Here is a 27,079-nt window from a genome sequence, read left to right on the forward strand (position 1 = left end):
GTTCATACTGTGGTTATCATTTGAAGTACCATTTGTAGAAAAAGTTCAATTAAAGGTTGTTGTGATGTGTAAATTGACAAGTTAAGAGGATTGAGGGCCATGTCAAGCTCTGTAATTCATCTCTTTTATCAGCCACAGATTGACTGTATAGTTCATTGACTTACATCTCCCCATGTCTTGTGGCTGAATGTTTTCTACCATGGTCCTGTATTTTACTTAATTAATTAATCAAACATAACAACCGTTTCTTTTTACAGTAACAATATAAGTACTGCAGTCTCAGGTTATATCAGGATGTTTACTGCTTTTGAAGGATATTGTTTTTTTTTCTTTTTAATGTATGTTGCATTAATGGAAATGTCAAAGTTAAGATAGAGTGGAGTTTTATGTCATGTTATACAGTAAAATACAGACAATATAAATGATATTGGATTACATAAACTCATTGTTCACTGTATGACATTGTAATAGGCAAAGTTAAATGTCTAATGGGAATATAAACTAAATAGGAAACTAATGTAACAATACATTTTAAAAGATGAAGTTTTGTATGGAAACAAAAGGATCTTGGGACTTTAAATACCTTTGACATTTTGTATAAATATTGTATCTTTTGTTAAATTAATGGTTTAAAACAGAACTATATGTTATAGGTTTGCCAGGATCATTTGTTGACACAAGTGTGTATTGAACATGAACAAATCTGTTTGATTGTTTTACTTGTTGTTTATATCATTGTCTTCAAACAGTAAATTTTCATTTCATGGATAATTTGAATGAAGACTGACAGAAACCAGGCTGTTTTTCTGTAAAAAAAAATGATCCTAACTTTGTTTTCTGATCAAACTAGCTGTACTTATTTTTCATGTTTTCATGTTCATTACTTTTTATGCCCCCTGAAGGCCTGGCATGTAGTAATTGCACTGTCTGTCCCTCCGATAGTTTTGTCCGTGCTTCATCTCCAAAACCAAATGGGGAATTTCAGTGAAACTTCACAGGATTGTTGATGCCTAGTTGTGCATAGTATCTTGATTTTCCATTTGATTTTTTTTGGCACAGATAATGGCCCCTTAATGGCCAATTTTTTAGTAAAAAAAAAAGAACAACAGTTACTGATTTATTCAAATATTTATGATACACTACTGTTAATATATTTGATGTAGCCATTTAACATTCATTACACTTAGACCATGATTCGAGGAACAATATTTTCAATATTAAAGTCTATTCTACAGGAGAATATTTTGCTTTTTCATTTCCTGCTTTTTGTATTTATATGATCTCATAATATATTCATAGGACAACTTGACTATACTTGTAAGATTTCATGAGAGAAGAAACAAAAATATGTTCAAACAACAACATATGTTTTAATATGAAAATACGAGACTTCTGTGGTTTCCATTCTCTCTTTGTATTCTGCGCTTATTTCAAGTTATCATTGATGTTTAATTATGCTTGAATTTTGTTCTTTTGTAACAAATAACAACAGAAACGGAATGAAAACAATAAATGTTAACTGAATTTAAATTTACAAAGGGTAATTAACAGCTTTACATGTAAAGCAAAATACCTTTACTTGCAGATGTAAATGGCAACAATTACTGAATATATGCAGTTTGTCTATCAACCATTTACAGTTCCAAAATCTAAGCAGAGCAATATTTAAATTATAAAAATTCAGCAGGACATTAGTTAATTTGACACTTTATTTGCCTGTAAACAAACAAAAACAATACTTAAAGCCCCTAAATGTATGTATCTTTTTTTCTATATTGTCACTGAAAATCAAATTAAGGTTTTACAAGGCTATGAGCATGCGGGATGTCATATTATCCTGCCCACTAATAGCATATGAAAAGGCTTAGAAGCAGTTATGGGAATGCCAAGGTATTTCCCAATGATTTTGTAAACTTATAAATGAAATTCAATGCTTTTTTTTATCATTTCTATTTGTCACACTTTCTTTGGTTAATATTTTTGTATTTTAGGTAATTCACCTATCACAAATAAGTGTAGAGGCATTAATAGTAAGGATAGGACTTTGAATCATCATATTGATTTCTTATCAAAATATGAGATTACAATTTTTGAATTGTTGCTGCCCCATGAGGTTATTTTATGGCAGCTATATTATAAGGGTACATTAAACTCTTTATCTCCTTTCATTTCCTGGCTGTAATGAAAGATCAAATCACACACAAATATGATTAAATCTGCAACAAAATTCTCCATCAAACTCACTCCATCACTCTCTCTTTATTCAACTTGCAATGATCTATTTTAGCTTTATTGCTATCAAGCTATCATATGTTAAAATACTGGCTGAATATTGCAAAGAACTTAAAGCATTGTCAAGACCTTGGCATGTCTGTAACCCAGGATCTGTTTGCTCAGAAACCTCAATTAGTGCTCGCCAATTTTTTTAAGCCAATCACCGACGAGGATTTTTCAAATTTTCAGGTTACAAATCTTAATAGAACAGATTTTATATAAACTGGACGTTTTATATTATAAAACGCAAGTGGGCGGAGCACTAAGCCGGTTAGAGTGCATATTAGATGTTTCCCGTAAATAAGAAAGCTACAGTCACTTCGCAAGCTCCACTCCTTATTAGCTTTCTTATTTACGAAGAACACCCAATATGCACTCTAACCTATACATATTTTTCAGTTTTATAAGATGTATGCTAGAGACAATTTGATAGTATTCACCAGTTATTGTTTCACTGCTTTCATGATAGCAAATACTCGTATATATTTGAAATGTATATTAGAAATATTGCATATTTATTTCTGTATTTATTTATAAATAGAATCTAATACTTAATACTTGAACATTATGATTCTAATGTCTACTTAAATTCTTGTACGACTCCCTGGACATTACTGACGTCTGAATTAAAGTATCCAGCGGTCATTAGTGCCTGATTGACTGGTCAAATGGTGGACAAAAAAAAATCAGTGATGTCTGGGAGCTATAAATGAATAATTTGTCCTCTCATACTGACAGAAATTATATATAGATTATATATTATGCATGTGATGTAGTAGTTGGATATTTTTTTATGATTGTTCAGTAGGATTGGTTTCACATTATATACGTCACCAGGATTATGCTCCCTTAAATTGTTTGTTTTCAGTTCACTTATTTATATTTATCATTTCTAATAAAACCTTGATTAGATGGCGCGTGAACGCGCCTCTAGTAGATATGCATTTGTCAGGGAAAATTTTAGACTTGATTTTGTGCACTCTTTTTTGTTTTAACAAAATCACATTGTTTTCAAATTTTCTAAAAAAAATAGCTTTTCTGATGTACAACATGTCACAATGCTTTAATGGATTAAAATAAACGTTTAACTGAAGTGATAGTGCCATGTTTGAATATCATTTTCTTTTTATGATTATCTAATTTTATCTACCTAATAAATAACATGCCAATGAGCCAGTCTATAGTCGATCGTTCTAAAACTTAACCGTTGAGGGAGGTAATGTCATTTCAGTTTCCAATTATGGTTCCCCCGGCATATCTTGATGATATATATCTATCAATTTATTCATATTTTTAACAATTTATTATTATTCGATATTACAGACATATTTTTGCTATTTGTAAAATAACAAACAGTTCGTCCTTAAAATCATTTGAACATTATGCAATTCGCACCAATATTTAAATGGAAATATTCTCTGCACATATTGTCTTGAACTTTTTTTAAGTTTACCAATCATTTTAATTTTACTTGTTATCCAATTTATTTACTTGACCAGATGTTTCAATCATTGTCGCAACAGGCAAACATTTCAGACACATACCATGATACCAAGAACATGGAGAAAAAATTTATTAGTGCTTTGGATATTCAACTGTAATAGAGAATGATTTTCAATTCTAATTTTGTACACAACCTGTGACTGTTCGGCGTCTATGATGTGCAGCATTTAACTTGTTTATTGACTGATGCCTGTTTGTTGTTACCTTCAATGGACCTTTCCAGTGTTTACAGTTTTATGTAAATTGGCTAACTTGTTATCCAATTGCTACACTGAGATAATACATAGTCACTGGTTGACCTGGTTTGCACAAAAGAACATGTGGTTATGTTTGTGATATTGTTTGTGAGCTGTTGCCCTAGCAATGAATGGCTAAATGTTCCACTACGAAAAACCAGAAAGTTCCATGGAACTCCATGCACTCTTTGTTGTGGGTTTTAGGTAAAATTATTACATAATAGTCATGGTAATGTATTGTTACTGACTTAAAAGTATGAAGGACAAAAACAGAAGTAATGACCCAGTATAGGTGTCTCCTGGATGCATAACTTTGACTCTGTTCCTTCTTTGAATATTTAATTTTCCTGAAAGTACAGTGTAACTTCCGAAAACCGAACACCCATGGGACTTGTCAAAAAGTTCGGATTTCAGAGGTTTCCGGAATTCAGAGGTTTATGATAATGTGGACAAGACTAAGCCACTTAATATCACTAAATGTCAAGGAAGATGTGGCCATTACTGTAATATCATATATAATAGTCTTTTAATCAAGATAAAGATGTGAATGAAAAGAATACATTTTTATTTTACCTGCAAATGCTTTTGGATTTCTATCAGTTTGTAGAAACGTTGTTAATTGCATAAACTTACATATCGTTCGATGCTAGTTAATTAATTATTACATCAAATGCAATAAAATCCCTAATAAAGACATATGATGCATACATTGTCCAATTAATTGTCATTTACTCCGGTAATAAACACTTCAAATTAACTGACCTCCGTAAATTACTTTGATGAATCGCATCACTTCAAACATACCATTTCACAGTTTGTGATTTTAACGCGTGTCAAATTACAAGATCACCGCTAATTAGTAAAGAATTGATATAGGGAGATTAAATCTTCCTGCAGGGTAAACATTCTCAATTTACAATGTATGTCACACCTTTGGATATTTCCGGTTTTTGGAGGTAAAATTGCATTGATTTGACTCTAATTTTACGAAAATATCGTCCGGAATTCAGAATTTAGAAGTTCCGGAATTCAGAAGTATTATATTAATAGAAAATAGAAGGGAAAAAATCGGGACCGAAAAAATTGTTCGGTTTTTAGAAGTTTCCGGATTTCAGAAGTTCCAGAATTCGGAAGTTACACTGTATAACATTCTAGAAGGACATGCATCTGCTCAGAAACATGTGTTTACTGTAGAACTAAAATTCTTAAATTTGCACTGAAACACATTATTAAATAGACAGATATGTCCAAAATGTGTATGGCACATTTCTACAAAATATTTCAGGGGGCAGCATTTCTGAACATTATATCTTGGTGGATGCAGAAGTAAAACGTATTTTAGTATGCTTTGATACTTTAAAGGATATCAAAAGATGATTGTTGATAGGACCAACAAAAATCACACTGAACTTTCATTTCTTTTAGATGTTTACCATCGAAGTTACATCTAGGCCAAATGTAAACTGAGCATTCTTGTTTTCTGCTAACAGATCCTTCAGTGCTTTGATTTTAGCACAGCACTGGCATCATCCACTGTTGTTACTGATATTGATGTTGTTATGAAAGATTCTCATAGGCTTTTGTTTATTTTATGAATAAATTTTCACAGCTGAATAAAACATCTTTAATGTTGAATTAATTGCAATGATATATAAATTTTCATTTTAATATAAGAATGTCGCACAAATTTAAAAATAAATGTTTTTATCATTATAAATCAATATTTATATTCACAGAGCTATGCCTTTTACTGCCTTTTCACCTTACAGTTATTTTAACAACCATTTATTGTAATTCATAGAAATTTTATCGCAAACTTCACTACCAAGAGAAGTTTTGTATATTAACATTAATGACTTTTTCACAAAGTTATGCCCCTTTCATGTTGATTCAGCTATATTTATACCCCCGCACAACAAAGTTGTAAGGGGGGTATACTGGAATCAGCTTGTCCGTCCGTCCGTCCGTCCGGCTGTCCGTCCGTCCGGCCGTCCGGCCGTCCGTCGGTTTTTTCTTGTCCGCCCAATAACTTAAGATTCCTTTGACCCTTAGTCTTCATATTTGGCATGGAGGTTAGTCATGATTAGTAGATGACCCCTATTGATTTTGAGGTCACTAGGTCAAAGGTCAAGGTCACAGGGGCCTTGACTTCAAAAAGCTTGTCCGCCCAATAACTTAAGATTCCTTTGACCTACAGTCGTCATATTTGGCATGGAGGTTAGTCATGATTAGTAGATGACCCCTATTGATTTTGAGGTCACCAGGTCAAAGGTCAAGGTCACAGGGGTCTTGACTTCAAAAAGCTTGTCCGCCCAATAACTTAAGATTCCTTTGACCCACAGTCGTCATATTTGGCATGGAGGTTAGTCATGATTAGTAGATGACCCCTATTGATTTTGAGGTCACCAGGTCAAAGGTCAAGGTCACAGGGGGCCTTGACTTCAAAAAGCTTGTCCGCCCAATAACTTAAGATTCCTTTGACCCACAGTCGTCATATTTGGCATGGAGGTTAGTCATGATTAGTAGATGACCCCTATTGATTTTGAGGTCACCAGGTCAAAGGTCAAGGTCACAGGGGCCTTGACTTCAAAAAGCTTGTCCGCCCAATAACTTAAGATTCCTTTGACCCACAGTCGTCATATTTGGCATGGAGGTTAGTCATGATTAGTAGATGACCCTATTGACTTTGAGGTCACCAGGTCAAAGGTCAAGGTCACAGGGGTCTTGACTTCAAAAAGCTTGTCCGCCCAATAACTTAAGATTCCTTTGACCCACAGTCGTCATATTTGGCATGGAGGTTAGTCATGATTAGTAGATGACCCCTATTGATTTTGAGGTCACCAGGTCAAAGGTCAAGGTCACAGGGGCCTTGACTTCAAAAAGTTTGTCCGCCCAATAACTTAAGATTCCTTTGACCCACAGTCGTCATATTAGGCATGGAGGTTAGTCGTGATTAGTAGATGACCCCTATTGACTTTGAGGTCACCAGGTCAAAGGTCAAGGTCACAGGGTCTTGACTTCAAAAAGCTTGTCCGCCCTATAACTTAAAGATTCCTATGACCCACAGTCTTCATATTTGGAATGGAGGTTAGTCATGATTAGTAGATGACCCCTATTGATTTTGTGGTCACCAGGTCAAAGGTCAAGGTCACAGGGGCCTTGACTTCAAAAAGCTTGTCCGCCCAATAACTTAAGATTCCTATGACCCACAGTCTTCATATTTGGAATGGAGGTTAGTCATGATTAGTAGATGACCCCTTTTGATTTTGAGGTCACTGGATCAAAGGTCAAGGTCATAGGGACTTTGACTTCAAAAAGTTTGTCCACCCATTAACTTAAGATTCCTTTGACCCACAGTCTTCAAATTTGGCATGGATGTTGATCATGACTATAAGGTGACCCCTATTGATTTTGAGGTCACTGGGTCAAAGTTCAAGGTCACAGGGACCTTGACAAAAAAAAAAAGCTTTTCTTCTCAATTGCTAAAGAATGTCCTGTCTGCAATGTATTGATTTTGACATTTTCACATTTGAAGCATGTAGAATACATAACTTAGCAATGCACTGGCTAGTAACCTCAGATTTGGCAGGGAGGTTGTCCTTGCGCTCTAAATGGCCACTGTTGATTCTGACAAAGTGGTATGCGGGGGTATTCACGCCAAGATAGTGGCAGTTCTAGTTCTTTCAGCATAGATTGACAAAAATTCATAAAAACATTATAGGAAACTATAATATCAAAAAGAAATGCATATTAGCTGAATGCTCATGCCTAGTGATTTTTCCTAACATTATATCCTTTTATGCCTTTTCTAGCTGTAAGATTTGTTTGCACTATTTCTCAGCAACCTCTGAATTCTTTGACATTTTATGGGATGCTTCAGTACCAAATACAAATGTATATAATTGAGCCGTGTCATGACAAAACCAACATAATGCGTTTGCGGCCAACATGGATCCAGACCAGCCTGCGCATCCGCACTGTCTGATCAGGATCCATGCTGTTTGCTATCAGTTTTTCTACTTGTAATAAGAGTTTGTAAGCGAACAGCATGACTGCGCGGATGCGCAAGCTGTTCTGGATCCATGCTGGTCGCAAACGCTTTATGTTGGTTTTGTCGTGACGCGGCTCATATATGAAGCAGCATGTTCCAATACAGTAATTATTTGTAAAGATGTTTTAATTAACTGTAAATTTGAAGATAATATTCTTCAAGCGAAAATCATGTCAATATTAATCATTATCTAATATATGAGAAGGCACAAAGTATATGACATAAATGGTTATAGAAGCATGTGTTTGATATTTCCTATAACATTAATACTTATGGTCATATACTTGTTTGTCCCCTGACAGAGAGGGAATTGGTATTCCAGCCCTACCCCCCCGGGATTATTGATGATGTATACAAATCCCTGGTAATAATAATGGTTTTATTGTAACTACTTGTGTGACATACATATTGATGTATAATATTATTCATTAGGACTTGTTTCACAGATTATAATTGACTTAACTAGAATATTATTACAATTTATATTTGATTTGGTGACATGGGACATAACTGTGACATACCAATACCTGACAAGTGTGTTCTATAGAGAGATACAGCAACAGTAATATTGATTTCTGGAAAATCTAGAAAGTTTTAATGCGACACATTTCAGGGTGATTCTTGCTGCGATTTACTAAAGCTTGCAGTGTTAATTAGTGTTTATTAAGCAATAAAGTTCTGTGTTATTAGGAGTAAATTTCTCAAAAATCACATCATAAATTTGTTGTAATTGTTTTCAAAACACTTGCGAAATTTCTTATGTTCAACCATAAGATATACCTAGTATCTATTTGTTGAATGTAATCAGATTTCTATTTTAAAAACAATTTTTTAATAAATTTAATCGGATGATTTCTGATATTTAAATTTGAAAGGCTGCTATAGAGATTACATTATTAGACACACCTATCTTAATGTCTCAACATACCTGAAGTAAAATTTGATAAAATATTTATAATATTTATATAATATTGATTGAGCATTAAATTGACAAGATGGAATTACGGTGGAAGTTCAAACATGGGGATGATCAAAGGTAATATTTCTTTTATCCTTTCTCAAGTTGAGTTATCAAGTTGTTAAATTATTATGATGGAAGAAAAAAACTTATCTTCAATTTCAGAAAAGTGCATTATTCACAAATATTGCAGTTATTGAAGATTAAATGTCTTTGATTTCCTTGCATCCACCCAGATATAATGTTCAGAAATGCTGCTACCTGAAATAGTGTGTAGAAACTGCGAAATGCATTAATTGAGTGTTGCTTATTTGATACGTAGAAGATAGCATTCCATATAGCACCATTACCATAGAAGATAACATTCTATATAGCACCATTAACATAGAATAGCATCATTACCATAGAAGATAACATTCCATATCTAAGCACCATTGTCATAGAAGATATCATTCCATATAGCACCATTGCCATAGAAGATATCATTTCATATAGCACCATTACTATAGAACATTGATTTGGGTACAGGTATCAGATTTAAAACAGAACAAAAAGGGAAAAAGAGAATATAATGGGGGGTAATGGGCCCGGCCGCAGGATAGTAAATCAAGAGAAATCAAGAGACCGATGACTGTGACCTACTGAATTCAGCTTGGACGTCTTGTCCGATAATGAAATTACAATAATCAATAAATAATAATATGAAAGATGAGGTAATAAGGTAAGTGCTATAAATAGAAATATAGTTATACATGTTTATGATAACCACTGTCTGTACAATGAAAAGCGGTTGTATTTTACAAGTGGTCTTATTCCACAGGATGGAATTACACTCTTGAGTTTAATGTTGAAAAAAGAGATGATAGATATAAAAATCAGGGACTCTGTAATACTTATAATTTTAAAGGTGTGTTTATATATATATTTAATGTATATTTACATATCAAACTTCACTTAAAAAATCATTACTTATTTATAATTCATATAAAAGTATTTTGAAATGAAAATAGATCCTGCATGTATTTTAAACCTTGCAGAGAAAACACTCACTCAAATGAGCTATTTTGTGTTTTAACTGATGTTATTTACTGTTAATTGCATAAAGGTCAATACTTTTTATATGTCCATTAAATAACCTAATTAACTTAAATGGTTAATTGGCTTCTTTGTTCTTCGGAGGTGAATAATACACTTACCATTTCTGAAATAGATTCAATATTACTTTTAATTTTCTTTTCTGGCTAAAACAAATTCAATATTGCTTCAAATTTTCTATTATGGAAAATAAAGGGAAAAAAATGAATAACACCATCAATACATCATCTTATCCATTTATATGTATATATTTTTGCATATTAGTTTATAAAGATCCTTTCTGACTGAGATCTGATCTCTTGTTCCTCACTTTTGCTGGTTTGAATCCTGGCAAAGACCAAATTTACCATGGAGTAGGCTTTCAAGCTTGCGAACAGAAAGCCGGAAGTTCTGCTTGCTCAAGTACCTTCTGCTTAGTCGGCCATTTTTGTCTGATATTTTTTCCTTAACTTTTTACTTTAAAAGTTAAGTGAAAATAATTATGGTGTACCATTATATTTAAGGAAAAAATCAACCAAAAGATAAGGAACTTTTACCTTAAGGAGTTTTATTATAAATAGCAACTATGGAAATCTTAAAATTTAAGGGAAATCTTATTTATTTTAAGGGAAATCTTAAAAACTTAAGAAGAGCAATTTGTTAAGCTGGTAAATTTACATGTGACCATGACATTGTAAAAATTAAAACCAAAAATAGATTTATAAATATGGAAGACAAAGTGTTTTTCTGTAGGCTAATTATTGTTAATATATCTCTGAAAGTAGAAGAGTTGGAGCATGTATGCATGCAATCAGATAGTATTATAGATACATCTTGAAAATTGGTGTAGCCTAAAGGCCTTTTGTCACACAATATTTCCATATAGAAGCTGATCTGTACAGATGCTAGTTTGAATGTCTTGTTGGCATAGTAACTAAAATGAGAAGATGTCATGTGATAAAACAATTATAATTACTTCATTAGTATGTTTAGTAAATATTTACTGGAGTTTGAATTGATAGACTTATATGACTGTAATAGTTTGCGTGATACTGGATTATGTAAAGCACTTTAGTTTTTATCAGTAAACTGTCAAATATCAGTTAACCCTTAACCTGTTGTACAATTGACAAGCTTCCATTTATGAAACTGTTCATTCTCCTTTTTGGAAATAGCAAGATGAAATCTAAAGTTGGTGGCATGACCGATTGAAAAATGTGTCAATTACTGATGATCTGAGGATTGCTAGCTCCCATGAGGGGAAAGCCATTGTTTCCTTGAGCAAGAAGCTTTTATCTCATAGTTCAGTACTGGTTGGTCCTAGGAATGGATTCAAGAGTGTGTCTTTATCTTACTCTAAACTGGTGGCAAAGTCAAATCATTTTAAGTTGCAACATTACATTACAAATCCTGTCTAATAATCAGAATTTAATTTATCACCCTGTACTATAAGTTCTTAGAAATATATTCTATTGAGAAAAAGAAAGAAATGACAGTAATATTCAAAATATATATAAAATATCAGCAGTGAATATAGATTTAATTGTTGTGCAATTAGATATAAACTATCATAGCAAAAAAATATTCCCAGAAACATTATCAGGATTTTTGTTCTATATTTGATAATAACAGAACGTGATATATGTTAGATTTAATTAATGATTGGCTGGTAAAGTGGCTCTCTACAGATATTTGGTTATTAGTTTAAAAACCTTTTTATCATTGCTTTTGTTAGAGGTTAGGAAAGTTATCATTATGTAATTGCTTTGTGTAATTTGTTTTCTTTTATGATTATCATCAAATATATTTCCATTATTGCGGTTATTGCCGGTTCCAGCAAATTGTATTGTGTTTATTAATGATTTAATGTAAGTGTGGTATTGTAAATAACATCTGAGCCCACTTGTGGTGTTTCCCTGTGAAATTTTCTAGGCTTTTTTCTGAAGCATTGTTAGTAGATGTATTAGATTGTAAAAGCTGTATATTATCATGGTGACTTGTTGGAAATTGATCATATTATCTACAGCTATAAATGTAATATATTGTCTCTTCAAAATGGATATTTAAATATATATGGTAAATATTGGATTGTAAATATGGGTTTGTGAAAATTTGTACTGTAGTATTTGAAATTGAAAATGTTTAAAACGTCAGTGGAAAAAATAGTGAATTCTTTATGAGTTCATGATGGACTTTATTTGTCTTTTGAAAAATTGGATTTATTATGGTATTTTTATGATGGAAGCATAGGATCTTGTTGCAGTTGTTGTGTAAAAATAAAATGTTTGTTTCAAGAAATGAACTGATGCTTACAGGACCATTGTAAAAGGTATCTATAATATTTACAAAATGAAATGTCGTCTTGTTTCTACTTTTTTTTCTGAGTTAAAAATTTGTTTTGAAAAATTATTATTCTATGATAAAAGGTCATTTATTATTAAATTTAGTAAATATTATTAAAAATTTGCCACTAATTGTTCTTGTTTTCAGCTGACAGGTGGTGCCCTTTTATTATCCCGCTAGGTTTATAGACTTACTCCAGAATAAAGAATTTTTGGGTTTTCAGCTAATCTCCAGGTACAAACAAACTTTTTACAGTTAAGCGAAACATTTTATGATGTGAAATGCACCATGAAGCTATAACAGTCAATGTTAGTTTGTACCTACAGATTAGCAGAGTTCCGGATAATGTCTATTGTACAGAGGGACACCAGTACAGCCTGAAATACCCAAGAAAAAACACACACAAAAAAATCACCCCAAAAATGACACTTTCTGTGGCTTTTAATAATGTAGCTACGACTGTGGAGTTTATTTCCTGGACGTCATGACTTTTAGAAAGGATGCTAAAATTTGTCATTTACTAAAAAGCACATATCTGAGATAATTGATAGACAGACACCAGGGACACATTGTTAATAGGTTTTAACAGGGTTTATGTACCTAGTAGTTGTTAAATGTAGATAATATGTTGTTGAATATTACATTTGTTCAAATTGTTAGTGAGATTCAGTCAGAAGATTTAAGGTTTCTGATATTTTTGGCTGGCATTTCACCCTTACCCTGCTGAATATCTTTAATGGACTTACCCATCTTTCAATCAGGACAAAGCCATTCATCATTTATAGGGACAAATTTAATAGCTGCACTGACTGAAAAGCAAACAGTTAGACAGCACAAATGTATCAGATGATCTTGGTCTGCACTGGTTGCAATGATATGATCTGTTGCTACCAGCAGATTATGGGTTAATTAAGTGCTAAAATTAACAATGTTTATGAGAAAAAAGCCATCCATCAAGGTCACTGCATATTGGTGCTTCTACCCAGCTGCCCACTTGTTCTACAGGTAATGGTTGAGACGCTTTTAAGATCTTCTTTCAGCAAGAAAGAAACCACTAGACTTTATGTTCTGGATACTTATTGCAAAGGTTATGGAGTTCTTAAATTTTGAGTTAAGTGTGATGGCTTTGTTTATGCTTGTCTGTACAGGAGTTATGGGTATTTTAACAAGGTAAATAATTATAACTGACAGTGTCCATTTACCTGTCCATCATGTAACTCTTTGATGATGATAGGTAAATCATGCAGGTACTTTGTATATCACTATAATTAGTTTTAACCTTGGAATAGTAAGTTTATAGCCTTTGGCATCAGTAGATTTCAAGTCATATATGGATCTATACTATTCACATACTTATCTTGATATCCTCAACTTGATAATGAATATGTCCAAAACTGCCAATTTTAGACATTCATCAAGATAATGTTTGTCTTGTTTTACTTATGTTCACATAAATAACTTACACATTAAAATGGCTTGGTTTGAGTTGGCCTGTTCATGGACAAAAATTAGCATTTACATCCCCTATCACCTGCTATAGCAGAACAGGAACATGCTAAATATCTTAATGAACTTTTCCATTTTTCAATAGTGGAGATATTTACATTGAAAAGACTTCTTACTGCTGACAACCTAATTAAAAACCATTCTACACACACAAAATAGTTCTATTTATCAAATAACCTACATGTATGAGTATATAGCATTGTATTTGAATAGTTCTTGAAAATATTGGGTTTACAAAAATTTTTAAATAAAGAGTATTTTGGACACTTAAAAAAAAAAAGTTGCCCTCCAATTTAGGCTCTCAATAACAATCTCCCTGCTTGTACTTTCAGAACCATTTATCATTAGTTGTTAGTAACTGTTATGTCAGACTCTAATGGTGTGATGTCTCGTACATTTATCGTTAAAGTAACTGTAATGTCAGACTCTAATGGTGTGATGTCTCGTACATTTAGTGTAAGTAACTGTAATGTTAGACTCTAATGGTGTGATGTCTCGTACATTTATCATTAGTAACAGTAATGTCTGTCTCTAATGGTGTGATGTCTCGTACATTTAGTGTAAGTAACTGTAATGTTAGACTCTAATGGTGTGATGTCTCGTACATTTATCATTAGTAACTGTAATGTCTGTCTCTAATGGTGTGATGTCTCGTACATTTAGTGTAAGTAACTGTAATGTTAGACTCTAATGGTGTGATGTCTCGTACATTTATCATTAGTAACAGTAATGTCAGACTCTAATTTTGCGATGTCTCGTACATTTATCATTAGTAACTGTAATGTCAGACTCTAATTTTGCGATGTCTCATACATTTATCGTTAGTAACTGTAATGTCAGACTCTAAAAGTTTGAATTCTCGTACATTTATCGTTAGTAACTGTTATGTCAGACTCTAATGGTGTGATGTCTCGTACATTTATCGTTATAGTAACTGTTATGTCAGACTCTAATGGTGTGATGTCTCGTACATTTATCGTTATAGTAACTGTTATGTCAGACTCTAATGGTGTGATGTCTCGTACATTTATCATATAGTAACTGTAATGTCAGACTCTAATGGTATGATATTTCGTACATTTATCATATGTAACAGTAATGTCAGACTCTAATAGTGTGATGTCTCGTACATTAATAGTGAGTAACTGTAATGTCAGACTCTAATAGTGTGATGTCTCGTACATTAATCGTGAGTAACTGTAATGTCAGACTCTAATGGTGTGATGTTTCGTTCATTTATCATTAGTAACTGTAATGTCAGACTCTAATAGTGTGATGTTTTGTACATTTATCATTAGTAACTGTAATGTCAGACTCTAATGGTGTATGTTTCGTACATTTATCATTAGAAACTGTTATGTCAGACTCTAATGGTGTGATGTTTTGTTCATTTATCATTAGTAACTGTTATGTCAGATTCTAATGGTATGATATTTCGTACATTTATCATTAGTAACTGTAATGTCAGACTCTAATAGTGTGATGTCTCGTACATTAATCGTGAGTAACTGTAATGTCAGACTCTAATAGTGTGATGTCTCGTACATTAATCGTGAGTAACTGTAATGTCAGACTCTTATGGTGTATGTTTCGTACATTTATCATTAGTAACTGTAATGTCAGACTCTAATAGTGTGATGTCTCGTACATTAATCGTGAGTAACTGTAATGTCAGACTCTAATGGTGTATGTTTCGTACATTTATCATTAGTAACTGTAATGTCAGACTCTAATAGTGTGATGTCTCGTACATTAATCGTGAGTAACTGTAATGTCAGACTCTAATAGTGTGATGTCTCGTACATTTATCATTAGTAACTGTTATGTCAGACTCTAATGGTGTATGTTTCGTACATTTATCATTAGTAACTGTAATGTCAGACTCTAATAGTGTGATGTCTCGTACATTAATCGTGAGTAACTGTAATGTCAGACTCTAATAGTGTGATGTCTCGTACATTTATCATTAGTAACTGTAATGTCAGACTCTAATGGTGTATGTTTCGTACATTTATCATTAGTAACTGTAATGTCAGACTCTTATAGTGTGATGTCTCGTACATTAATCGTGAGTAACTGTAATGTCAGACTCTAATAGTGTGATGTCTCGTACATTAATCGTGAGTAACTGTAATGTCAGACTCTAATGGTGTGATGTCTCGTACATTAATCGTGAGTAACTGTAATGTCAGACTCTAATGGTGTGATGTTTCATACATTTATCATTAGTAACTGTTATGTCAGATTCTAATGGTGTGATGCCTCATACATTTATCATTAGCAACTCTAATGTCTGACTAATGGTGTGAAGTCCCAATGTTTTAATGAAGCAGAGACAGAATGTAAAGTGAATTATGTTTAGCTTTCAGATTGAAGCTTTTAAAAAATCTTGAGAAATTTACAATTGTAAGAATCAATATATTTTAGTTATATTTCTGATACAAACTTCTAAACTGCCAATGATTAATGTATATGTCAAAAACTAATGGTTTATTTCCCAATATATTATATAATCCCTAAATGTAAAAAGTTAATTTTTCTAAATGAAATTTGGGCATAGCAAGAATTATACTTCCTGATAGATGTCTGTAACATTTTTAGAAAAAAGATAGGATTGGTAATATAACAGATGAAGATTTTTTTGTGAGACATAATCAAATAAAAAGAACAATATAAATTAATTTAATCTACTTTATGTTATATTCCATTTTCAAACAGATAAAGTTATATTTAACTAAATATGTTTATGTAAATTAACAAAATATGTTTATGAAAATATTTAAATGAAAAAATATCCAGAAATAAGGGAGAGCAGTTAGATGATTACTGTTGTGTTGTGTTGAATGTATAAATTATTGTTTAAAAATATATACCCCCCCCCCCCCCCCAATGCCCAATTTACATTCATTTATAATCTTGTTGGTTATACCCAAAGTTTGAATATTGTCATTATGCAAAGTAGAGGAAATGCTTTGCTCATTACATTGTATCAAATGTATTAAGGTTAATTCGTTCGATCCCGATCCCGTATATTTTCTATTTTTGATCTATACTGCCATACCTTTCTGATGTTTTTTTACATTTCTTAAAATGGTTGTAAATCAAAATATAAATGTGCATTAGTAACAGCTGCACTGACAATTGGCCAGTGAAATCAAACTGCTATTACATGCTTGAAATGATTTTGTATTGATGTATTATGTCAAAGTAAATATAATAAATTCAAGGAAATGAAAGAGCATGAAAGGTAAACTAGCTGGGATATCAAAGTCTAACTATTCAAAACTTGCAGTTTAATTTTTTTGGACAATACCTTCAATTTAACATTGAACACTTATAAAAGGCTCACACAATTAAGAGTGTAGGACTATTCATAATAAGTTCCTGAGCTTAAACTTTGAACAAAGTATGCATTACTTTGAGTGCTTTGAAAAAATAGATTGTTAATTATATTATTTGAACTCTACTTCTGATATTTGTAAAAAAGTTGGCAGTTATTTGCAGAGAATAATAAAGCTGGAGAAGAATTGAGTGAACTGGTTTGCTAAACTTCCTACAGCTATGTTACTTAAGTGTTGGTGAAACGTGGGGTTTAACCCAATATTATTAAAGCTGAAGCATAAAATATATATTTCGTTACTTTAACAGAATCTTCTGTAGTATTGTATTTTGTGCTACAAAAAGGGCAAAAGGAATGGTCCTACCATTTGATTTGGAATAGCCCATGTTAATAGAAATGTTTGTTTTTATTTCAAACTGTTATAAAGTACAAAATGACTCTTTGTTGAACTTTTTTATTGCTAACCACACATACACCTAATGCTGACAAGAATTATGAGGGTGCTGTAAAAGATAACACAATTATAATTTATGAAACCAAACATTATTATTGACAAGACAGTGTAACTTGAACATGATGATTTTTTATTGCTTGATTTATCAATAATTCTCTATGACTTTATTAAACATGATACATAATGCATGCATTCTCCAAAGAAGAGAAAACAAAGGTTATCTCTTGGAAAATAATGTAATAAGTTGACATTATAAACTGATTAGAAATAAAGACAGCAATGTCCAGGGACTACAGTGCTATTTAAATGTTAATATAATGCAGGCGATGTTTCACTTTAATTATTGAGATTAATTCTATATCATTCAGTTGAATGTTAAACCAGCACCCTATATCTTTAGTGTCCTTTAGATTTATTCCAAATCATTCACTGGAATGTTAAACCAGCACCATATAGCTTTCGTTCCCTTTATATCTATTCTATATCATTCACTGGAATGTTAAACCATCGCCATATATCTTTAGTTCCCTTTAGATTTATTCTATATCATTCACTGGAATGTTAAACCAGCACCATATAGCTTTCGTTCCCTTTATATCTATTCTATATCATTCACTGGAATGTTAAACCATCTCCATATAGCTTTAGTTCCCTTTAGATTTATTCTATATCATTCACTGTAATGTTAAATCAGCACAATACAGCTTAAGTTCCCTTTAGATTTATTCTATATCATTCACTGTAATGCTAAACCAGCACCATATAGCTTTAGTTCCCTTTATATTTATTCTATATCATTCATTGTAATGCTTAACCAGCACCATATATCTTAAGTTCCCTTTATATTTATTCTATGTCATTCCCTGTAATGTTTAACCAGCACCGTATATCTTTAGTTCCCTTTAGATTTATTCTATATCATTCACTGGAATCTAAAACCAGCACCATATAGCTTTATATTCATTCATAGATGTATTCTATATCATTCACTGGAATGTTAAAACATCCCCTTATATCTGTCCTTTCGATTTATTCTACATCATTCACTGGATTGCCTTAAATAAGTTTTTTGTGGACTTGTGCTAAGATTGTTCAAATTCAAACCCCGCTTATTGAAATTAGTCCTACACTGGTGTACTATTATGGGTTTTCCCTAGTATATACATTTAGTAATGATTTCAGAAAGGAACTCAGCTGCTCCTGAGAGCTGAGATATTTAGCATGAAATATTTTGGTTTTGGACAGCTACCAATTTTTTCAAAACAAACAATACATGAACTACTTTTGTCCCTACAGTTTAGTGTTGTATAATGCAGTGGGCTAGCACAATTTTTCACAAACGCAATCATATTTTTTTTAGCATTTATTTAAAGTTCAATTGACAAAAAAGATTCAAGTAATTATATACATTTTGTCATTTTATTAGGAAAACAAAATGCAAATATTCCATATTTATTGTAATTCTGACATCAATCTGGAGGCATGCAGCTTCCAACAATAAAAGGGAGTAAATCATCCAAATATTAAGTTGGAAATAATCTTCCATGCAAATAAAATGGGCAGATTTGAGCATGATTGGTGAAATAACCATAATCTGTGAGTGTTCTCCATTGATTCTTTTATAATACACCACAAGTTATTGTAATTCATGAATTCTGCAAACAAAATGAAATTACCATGAACCATGATATAACTATAATATATTTTATAACTTTCATGTATTAGTAATGAAGACAAAATTACTTTCTAAATGGTTGTAACTAAGATGTTTAGTATATGCGATCATGAGAGTAACTTCTGATGAACTTTTAACATTTATTTTCCTTAACTCAACATCAAATTCTGGCATAGATCAATCTTGGTTGTTGACATCTTCAGGTCATCAATATGACTGCCCTATGTTGTAAAGATTCTCAACTCTTTAACTTTTGAAATATTAAAAAGAAAATACTACTAAAGTCCATTTATCTTTACCCATTCATACTTACCTTTAATATTTATCACTTTGTTTTTTTTAAGGTCAACAGTATCATATAATTAATATGTTTTTTGACATTATTTTCTGTACAAAATCTGCTGTTCAGTCAGTAGATTTAATTATCTCTTAAATTTGGTTTTGCAACTACAGAATAATCACTTATATATGCTGTGAAATGATTTTGACATTATAGTTTCAATTATTCATTTGTCCTTCATACATTTACTGTTTATATAACATATTTTAAATTATATGTTCATTTATTTTATATAACACCTTCACTACAATTACTTCAAAATAATCATTACAAAAATTGTATGCAATCATATAAATATTACAAATGAATGTATAAAATATTTTCTTGTTAAAATGGCATTGAGAGTTGTTTCTCATGCCCGCCAGAGTGGGCATATTTTTTCTTAATGATCTGTATATTGTCTTATTTTTGGCGACGCCGGTGAGCGGCGTCGTCTATTATGGAACGCTTTTTATTTTTGCCTATGGAAGGAGCTGTTATTATTAGCAGTTAATTTCATGTTGTGTTAATTAGTTTTATTTTGATTCGTAAAAATCAAGTAAACAAATGTGTTATTATATTTGTATTTAATAACTTTTTATAAAAAGCATGTGCATTGTGATATTATTTTCACGAAATTTCAGGTTAAGTTTAACAGCTTGTCCCTTAGTTTTAATGACAATACTAAACCCCGGATTTCGAATATCGTTGTGGTCTAGATTGAGGCCGTATCAGTTCATTCATTCATTTATACATTTTCAAAATTTTCCTACAAGAAGAAAGTTCACCTGCAATTGAGTATAAGGATAGGTAATGGAACTGTTGTAAACGATTATCCTATTGATTTTATCCTTATTACATTTATCTGTTGCGCAGAATGGTTGTTTTTACAAAGTGTACCAGTATCCGGATGATGAAAGCTATCCGATTTTCTGCAATTACTGCTGACACATGGCCATCTATTTTTTTATGAATACATTACCATTAATTTGCATGGCTTGATAAAACTGAACCTGCAGCATTTCATAATTTTGCTGTTTAGGGTGTTCTTTTGGGTTTCAGGTTTTCTTTATTTTAAGGGGAAGTAACTCATGTTTACTAAATTATTTGTTCTTTTCTGTCTATCTTAGGTATTACTTATAATACTATTTTTGTTGTATATAATTCACCAGTTGTAAGGTCATCAAAAGCATGTTAATGTTAGGATTTCATATTTATTTAATATAAACTGGGAATTATTAATGTTATGTGCATACATGTATATCTTAGACAGTAGTATATTGATATATTGAGACTTATATTTTCTGCATTTAAAGAGATACAGTTATGTCATTATTATTAAAGGGATGAGACTTTCATTTAAAGTTATAAATGATAAAACATGTATTGATTGAAAATGTCCTTAAACTTGGATCAAGCAATGTAATTAATAAAGTCTCAAAAAATCATATTCTGAATAGTTATTCTATTTTTTTTCTAACATGTGCATAGTTTGAAAAAAACAGCTTCGGTCTTATCTATTTGTAATGAAGAGACACCGGTCTCAACCTCCAGGTCTCCTGCATCAACCCGACAACAGACTGTACATAGAGTAGATTGTTACTTGCCCTTGAATAAATTTGTGCACTAAATTTATAGTGGGTGATTTGTGCCACATGAAAACCAACATAGTATAAAAAGTAACTGGGCGCCAGATGAAAACATGAAAATACAATCTACCACAAAGTGGTTTGTTTGTTGCATTTTCATGTTTTTGCCCGGTGCCCTTGATGCAAAAAATACAAATCAGCCTTCGTAAAATTTCTTATGTTGGTCACAGGTTTGAGTTCTGGTCAAGCTCAAAGTTTTTCTCATCCTGTGACTGCATATAAGCATGAGTTCAATTTCCTATGCTCTGTAACATAAGAAATTCACGAACACAAATCGATATAGTGGGGAAATATGTTGTGGTTTAGAACTGTTTCATTATTAAAGAGCAAATGTGTAGCAGGCCGGATAGCTCAGTTGGTCTTCTGAAAGTCATGGGTTCGAGTCATGGTCAGGCAGTTTCAGTCAGGGTTTAGAAGTGGTTTTTCAACTGACACATGTTTGATTCATTTAACAGATTGCATTTTTTGAAATGGACAAAGGCAGTATTGCATGATACTTTTAGATCTACAAAGGGCATTTGATACAGTTGAACACACTATACTGCACATCTGGGATGAAGAAGTTGTTTTTCTTCTTCTTCATGAAACTTCAAGCATCTGCCATATATAATGACATTCTTACATGGTTTAAGTCTTATCTCTGATAGTAGCTGGTTGATGTGGCTGGTACTCATTCTACTACTGCTCTAGGAGTACCTATGCTGTCCCCCTGATGTTCATTTTAGGTCCTCTTTTATGTCTAATATATGTCAATTACATGTCTTCAACCCTAAGCAATAAGCTTTTATTATAATGCACAGGCACGAGTATCAGACCTTGGAAGAAAAAATATGGCCAGATTGATAAAAAAACCTGTGTTCATCTTAAAAGTGTCAACAACCAAAATAAAATGTAAATAATGACCCCCTTTAAAAATATACTTCAAGTTGATAGTATATTTTTAAAGGGGATCATTATTTACATTTTTTGTTTTGGTTTTTATAAACACAGTTTTTTTATCAATCTGGTCATCTGGTCATATTTTTTCTTCCCAGGTCCGATACTCGTGCCAGTGATTATATGCTGATGACTCAGGAATCCTTGTGTCTCATAAATTAATCTGAAGAAATTCTTTCTTATAGCATAAGTCTTATAAGATTGCTTAATTGACTATAAATTGTCTTTGCATCTTGGCAAGACAGAGCCTATTCTTCTTTGGTTTAAGTTTCAACTTAAACTGGCCCTAGCCTCCAGGTCACATGTAATGGTACTGCTATAAAGTACACATCTTTTGTTAAGTATTTAGGTGCAAATCTGGATCAAATTCTTTTGGCGTCGCCCTTTGATGCTTTGCATCAATGATTTTCTTGTTTTGTTATGGATTAGTTGAAACATGACAAGTTTTTTTTTTATCAGATGTTGTATTAACTCCTTGTATGAACTGAAATGTTTTACATTCTCACTGAACAGCAGGAATTTCTTTATTTTATACTTGTTTTGAATATGTGAGGACATTGTTCCAGTATTTTATACTTGTTTTGAATATGTGAGGACATTGTTCCAGTATTTTATACTTGTTTTGAATATGTGAGGACATTGTTCCAGTATTTTATACTTGTTTTGAATATGTGAGGACATTGTTCCAGTATTTTATACTTGTTTTGAATATGTGAGGACATTGTTCCAGTATTTTATACTTGTTTTGAATATGTGAGGACATTGTTCCAGTTTACTGAAGGGATAAAGTGAGAAAAAGCTAAAACTAGTAAAATACAGAAGAATTAATACATTGATTGTATTACAGTATATTATCTGACCTAATTAATGCACTAAATGGCTGATAACAGGACCAGACAATGAGTTAGATGCAGTATGGAGAAGAGTACTTAGAAGAAGGAAAGGTTTCTTCAATTATCTTGTGACATAGATAAGGTTTTATTGATGAGTCCCCAGGAAGAAATAAAGACATTTCAATCAGAACTGAATACTCCTTCCTAGCTTGTCCCCTTATCTTTTCTTCTTTTCAATAATTCTTCTCTTTTGAGATGTTTTTACCTGATATAGAGAAAAAGTTGTTGCTTAACAGAGTAGAAAATATTTCATTGACTTGGAGTGAAAAGAATTATAAATGTGCTGTAATAGAACGGAAGAAATGAGAATATATGAGCCGTGTCACGACAAAACCAACATAGTGCATTAAATTTTGCGACCAGCATGGATCCAGACCAGCCTGCGCATCGGCACAGTCTGATCAGGATCCATGCTGTTCGCTTACAAACCCTATAACAAGTAGAGAAACTGATAGCGAACAGCATGGATCCTGATCAGACTGCACGGACGCGCAGGCTGGTCTGGATCCATGCTGGTCGCAAACGCACTATGTTGGTTTTGTTGTGACGCGTCTCATATATTATAGAGGAGTTGTTATCAGCTTGAGACTTGTTAAGCTGAGCAAACATTTCAACAACTTATCAGGGAAACATCACATTTTGAAATGACAGTTTGAGAAATGTGGAAAATAAAACAACTTGTGCAGATTTCTCCTTAAATAGTTTAACAGTTTAATCAAATTTACCATTAAGACTTTTAGCGGGAAATTAAAGTTTCTCCAACAATCTTGGCTTGAAATATGAAGCAGAATTTATTGAATTTCAAGATAGATTAAACTGTGAATTTCTGCAATATTTTCTTATATAGAATTAGAGATTGAAGCAGTAGTGAAGATCTATCATTTTGCATGCAGTTCAATGGAATGATTTATCCTCAGATGAACATGATATCATATGATTTTAATTTGATCAATTTGTATTGGCACAATGATATATTTGTTGTAAAAGGCCAGGGTATCATATTAGCCATGTCAGTAGATTTGGATTTGTAACACCGAAATCTTCATATAGTAACTGTTTTATCGTGTGACCAAAACAAAGATCAAAAATTAAATTCTTCTTTTGGTAAAATTTTAAAGTCAGTTTTGTGTGTGGGGGGGGGTTTCTTTTTTCTTTTCTTTTTTTTTCCCACAAACAATAAAGCCCTAACACAGTTATTTTCCTGTTTTCAGCGTGCATTTATTATGTACCTTTCTGGAGTGTGTAAATGTTCATAAGAATGCTATGCAAAATGCCTGTTATTTTTACATTTGAATATGTTTATGATATTTGATTTGGATTGGTCTGCTTGTATACTATATTGCATAAACCCATTAAGGATTGGTTTCTATGAAAGTCTTATCACTGTATCATTTTAGAATGGTGTTGTTTTTTTTCAGCATTGGAAAATTATAATAACTCTATATGGCTGATACATGTATGGGCTTTATAAATGTTATACCAGTTTGGTTGGCTGTTACAGGTGGACCTTGAAATCATTCAGTTATGATATATGGATGTGACTATCAAATGTGCAGTAAAACCAGGATAATTTCATATTTTGATCTTGAAAAACTTGATACTAAAATGTAGAATAAAGTTGAAAAGTCTGTATGAGACAAGTCATTAATTACAAATCAGCAGGATTAAATTAAATGATGTCCTCATCAAACCATTGTCTGCTCAGACACCATGTACAAATATAAGAAGAAATAGCATATTTGCCAGAAATTTAGGGACTACTGCACTGTAAATGAGTTTAAGCCAATATTATGTTGTTAAAACCAATTTTCTGTAAATATTGTTATCACCATCTGAAAGGTCCCTTAAAAGAATAGACTAAAATTATATTACCGTTTGATGAGTATTGTTGTTATATTTTCAGGGCTGACAGACAAACATCATGGACAAGGTTTATTACCAGTATCGCGACTCGCTTATAAACTCAACACGTATAATGGACGACACAGGTCTCGACCTGGAAGGAGATAGCCTGGGTATGGGGGTTATACGTAAAGAAGTGGACCTCACAAATGAGGAAAAACAATATCTACTTGCCGTGGAACGCGGGGATATCCCATCAACTAGACAATACCTCTCTCTCATTGGTCATTGCTCAAATCTAAATATAAATTGTGTTGACCCATTGGGTCGGACTGCGTTGCTCATAGCTATAGAGAATGAGAACATTGAGATGATAGAGTTGTTGTTGTCTCACAATATCGAGGTCGGTGACGCTCTACTACACGCCATCAATGAAGAAAATGTCGAGGCAGTGGAACTTATACTTAATCATGAAGTTCAGCTGAAAGGAGAAGAGGTAAGACTAAATGTTCACCTGGCTTAAAGAGAAAAATTGTTCATATAGATTTCTTGAAGTTGTTGTATTATGTCTCTTAAATGCTTGACATTTTCTTATTGTTATACATTGTATTTGAGTGCATACCTACCTTTATACTTAACTATAAGTACAACATCTGACAGCTGTACCTGGGAATCATTTCTCTGTGGCTCAGTGGTCAAGATCGTTGTTATTTTCAGGTGGTCACGAGTTTGTGTCCCAGCCACAGTGGGATCTTTTCTGATGCATTTGCATCTTTCTGTTACAAAGTAAAAATGTTCAATAGATTATACATTACCTGTTTGGACCAAACTGATTGTTCTTTGCATTGTAGCTAGGTTCGTATTTAATAGTCAAAGGCTCTTTTGTGTAATAAACGTTTTATAGTTATTTTCATTAGGATGATCATTTTGTTATCAAAGAGAACAACAAAGAATATTGATTAAAGCTGTTCATTTATTGTAATGACAAATAGACCATGATTTGTCATACCAGCACAGGCATAAATGGAATTCTGTTTTAAATATAATGAGCAGACAAATTTATCCCAAAAGACGAGGTCATAAATTCTGAAATCAATAATTTGGAACATCAATTTTCTGCAGGCTTTTCTAAAGACCATATTATTTTGATACAGGAATTTAATGGTCTTATGTCCTAAAAAAAATACATTGTAAATACATGTCTTTTGCAATTTCATTTTTTTATATTTTTATTATTGGATTACATGTAATTTTATTTTACTGGTAAATAATGTCTCTTGCTATGCTGCATCAAAGATTTGAGCATTTTCAAGATCTTAAAGGAACTCCACTGAGGTATAGAATCCTTAAAACATAAAATTTTGAATGTCTTACATAGATCAGCCAGCGCCTTTAAAACAGAAAAATATGCAACAGATAATTAAGAAATATACTAAGAAATTTACTTAAGTTCTATTTTTATGCTTTTCTTAGCCCAATTTGTTTTCACTTTTAGGTCATTTTTCAAAATTTATATAATTATTCAAGAAAAAAAAATATAGTGAGCGAATGATCTGAAATTTGCATATAAATTCATCGGAGTATACTTAACATCAAATGGAACATTAATTTGGTAAAATTATTTCCAGTTCCATTATGTCAAAAAAACCTCAGTGGAGTCCCTTTAACAATTATCCAACAATGTTTTATCACAGACTATTATGCTGTTGTCTGGGAGTATAGACAATTCCTCTGAAATGATACTATAGTTCCTAGAAACATGGTGTAAAGCTCTGTAATTGCAGACTTATATGATAAGCAGTAGGTAAAGGTGTTATATGTTTGGCACCAGTAATGCTGTAGATTATTGTAACCTTCTGTTAGTATAGTACAGCTGGGAAACCTGTAGGACAATCATTGACACTTTGTTAACTAGCCAACATCATGGGCCAACTTCATGGGCCAACTTTGCAGCATCATGAACAGCTGGTTCTCAAATAACTTGGCATTTGACTTTGTGAATTTTCTCATGTTATTTTGCTTGCAG

At 32.2% G+C, this 27,079-nt stretch overlaps 1 protein-coding gene across 6 annotated transcripts in view; it reads left to right on the forward strand.

Annotated features, from left to right (window-relative positions):
• The window catches only part of LOC132734574 (transient receptor potential-gamma protein-like), a 110,991-nt gene that overhangs the window by 37,075 nt on the left and 46,837 nt on the right, over positions 1-27,079 (forward strand). For 5 of the 6 annotated variants that reach the window (XM_060721340.1, XM_060721346.1, XM_060721345.1 and 2 more), the window contains exon 2: positions 25,115-25,549. In XM_060721340.1, the coding sequence (XP_060577323.1) occupies positions 25,133-25,549 (417 nt within the window). In that variant the 5' untranslated portion in view covers positions 25,115-25,132. Of the gene's footprint in view, positions 1-8,976; positions 9,101-25,114; positions 25,550-27,079 lie in introns of those variants that run through there. The other variant, XM_060721344.1, reaches the window with a different exon arrangement.

This window comes from Ruditapes philippinarum, unplaced genomic scaffold (genome assembly GCF_026571515.1).
Source record: "Ruditapes philippinarum isolate M1 unplaced genomic scaffold, ASM2657151v2 ctg7898_1_1_1_1, whole genome shotgun sequence".
Lineage (NCBI taxonomy): Eukaryota > Metazoa > Mollusca > Bivalvia > Venerida > Veneridae > Ruditapes > Ruditapes philippinarum.